At 45.2% G+C, this 2,925-nt stretch overlaps 1 protein-coding gene across 1 annotated transcript; it reads left to right on the forward strand.

Annotated features, from left to right (window-relative positions):
* Positions 1 to 1,304: 1,304 nt before the first annotated feature.
* LOC113771224 lies at positions 1,305 to 2,420 on the forward strand. The gene has a single exon (XM_027315832.1). It carries the CDS (start codon positions 1,305 to 1,307, stop codon positions 2,418 to 2,420), a length of 1,116 nt encoding a protein of 371 aa, XP_027171633.1.
* The last annotated feature ends 505 nt before the right edge of the window (positions 2,421 to 2,925 follow it).

A 2,925-nucleotide genomic window follows, 5' to 3' on the forward strand; every position in this document is an offset into this window, starting at 1 on the left:
TTACCACCATTTCCATTGTGCTTATCCCTAAAGTGCCAAATCCCCAGGATTTCTCGATGTTTAGACTAATTAGTCTTTGCAATTTTTTTAATAAGTTGCTATCCAAAATTTTGGCCGACAGGTTGTCATCTATTTTGCCAAAGGTTATCTCCCCTTAGCAGACAGGTTTTGTTAAGGGATGGAATATCACGGAAAACTATCTGCTGGCCCAAGAAGTACTGTCGGGTATTGGCAAGCCCTCGAGAGGGGGTAATGTCGCGCTAAAATTAGACATGTCTAAGGCTTACAATAGGGTGTCCTGGCTTCATATTGTTAGTGTGTTATGGAGGTTTGGATTTGGAGAGCAATTCATAGACAGGGTTTGGTGCTTGTTTTCTAATGTGTGGTTCTCAGTCATTGTCAATAGTGCCTCGCATGGTTTTTTTGAATTGGCTAGGGGACTTCGGCAGGGGGATCCTTTGTCCCCGGCATTATTTGTCATAGGGGCTGAGGTGCTGTCACGGGATTTGAATAACCTTGCGCTACAATCCGATTTCACGGGGTTTCGAGTTCCACACGGGTGTGCTCTTATCACTCATTTGGCTTTTGCTGATGATGTAATCATCTTTGCGAATGGCTCGTCTAATTCACTGAAGCGCATTATGCGGGTGTTGGAGTTGTATAACCAATCCTTGGGGCAGTTGGTTAATGCTCAAAAGAGTGGGTATTTGGTTCATCTGTCACTGCCTCCGTCTCGACGAAGGATGATTGAGTGGATCACGCAGTTTGCCAGGCAGTCTTTCCCAATTCGCTACTTGGGATTTCCCCTGTACTTAGGCCGGTGTAGATCGTTGTATTTTGGGGCAGTAAGCCAAGCTATCTTGGGAAGGGTGTTGTTGTGGAAGTCAAGGCTTCTCTCTCCAGGCGGGAAATTGATCCTTATCAAACATGTCCTTGCGTCTGTTCCCGCCCATTTGCTTTCGGCTGCTGTGGTGCCTAGCTCAGTATTCACGATGATAGAAAAGGTTTGTGCAAATTTTATATGGGGATCAATGGCTGAGAAATCAAAGTTTCATTGGATACGATGGTCTCAGTTGTGCTACCCGGTGGAAGAGGGTGGGGCAGGATTTCGAAGACTTCAGGATGTCTCCAGAGCTTTCTCGTGCAAGTTATGGTGAAGGTTTTGGACAGGAGCTTCGCTTTGGGTGACTTATATGCAAGCTAAATACTATAGGGAGAAGCATCCTTGTCAAGTGCCATTCAGTATATCTACTACGGCTATTTGGAGACGAATGTGGAATGTCAGTCGGTAGGTGGAGCTGTCAATGTTATGGCAAGTTAACGGGGGCTTCTATCACTTCTGGTACAACAATTGGGTAGGCAGTGGTGCTTTATTTCTCAGATCGACAGTCATCCCGGACCTCACTTTTGGGGACTTTGTCACAAATGGAAAATGGGATAACCAATTGCTATCTCGGGCCATACCACTAGGGATCATCCCCTCAATCTTACAGCAATCGATACCTGAAGGTGGTCGTGCATATGAGGTTATGTGGATGCCGACAACATCTAGGAAATTCACGCTAGCGTCGGCTTTTGGTGAGGTTCGTCAAGCCTGCAACACTTTTGCTGTTCTATCACATGTCTGGCACCATCGGTTACCATTGAAGGTGTCCTTCTTCATGTTACGACTATTGATGGGAAGGTTGCCGGTGCCGAATGCACTATGTCAGCTTGGTTTTCAAATGCCATCGAAGTGTCTTTGTTGTCGGAGCCCATCGTGCAAATCTATTGAACATGTGTTTGCGTTGGAGCAGGTTGCCATGGAGATCTGGGGATATTTTGGGGGGGGGGTGTGTAGAGTGACTGGTATAGGGTCCTTACTGCGCGCTCGAATAGGTGCATGGTGGTTTGTTGAGCAGAAATCGGAGAGGAGGCATTTTTTGTTCTCAACTCTCCCTAGTTTCATTTGCTGGCACATCTGGAAGGCTAGGAATAAAGCCGTTTTTGAAGGCAAACCAATGCAGTCGATAGCTATTGTTCAGGCCATATTTAGGGAAGTTAAGATGCTAGTGGAGATTCAGTTTAAGGGCAAGGTTGGGGTCCATACATTTCAGCAATTATATGATTGGTCCTCTCATCTAGCGTGCATGTTTGGATTCCAGTTGATACGTTGGACAGTGCCGAAGGTTGGGATGCTAACGCTGAATACAGACGGTTGCTCAAAGGGCAACCCAGGTCAGGGCGGTGGTGGTGGAGTCTTGCGTGATTCGTCAGGAAGTCCTCTATTTGCTTTTTCAACTTTTCTGGGGGATACCTCTAGTTTACATGCGGAGACTATGGCCCTTTTGCTTGGGCTCCGCGAATGTGCCGAGAGGGGGTTTGGTAATGTGGGCGTCCAGTTAGATTTCTTGGTCTTGGTGGGGATTCTATGGAAGTAATTTCAGTGTCCTTGACATAATCGGAGGGAGGTGTGGCAGATTTGGCAGTTGCTGGGTGAGTCCCCTCGGATAGTTCATTGCTACAGGGAGGCGAACAAAGTTGTTGATATTTTATCTAATGTGGGAGTTGCTCACCCTGAGCAGCAGGTTAGGGTTTATGATCATATACGCTTCATTCCACAGTTGGCTCGTAGTAAAATTCGGCTAGATAGACTAGGATTGCCTTCAGTTCGGAAGTTAAGGATGGTATAGGCTTTATGTTGGGGTAAGATCCGATCACTATTGTAATTTTCGGTTCTAATTAATAAGACTACTACATTTATTTCAAAAAAAAAATGCAAGAGATTTATAGTGGTATGGCCACACTCCTTGATACTTAATTTCGGGCTGGGTTAAACAGTCTAGTTTGTTATGTCTTAATTGTCCAAGCTTCATTAGGATTGTTTATATCAAGACACATTAAAATGATGTTTCTTTCTTCATCAATAACATACGAAATTTTCCA

This window comes from Coffea eugenioides, chromosome 5 (genome assembly GCF_003713205.1).
Source record: "Coffea eugenioides isolate CCC68of chromosome 5, Ceug_1.0, whole genome shotgun sequence".
NCBI lineage: Eukaryota > Viridiplantae > Streptophyta > Magnoliopsida > Gentianales > Rubiaceae > Coffea > Coffea eugenioides.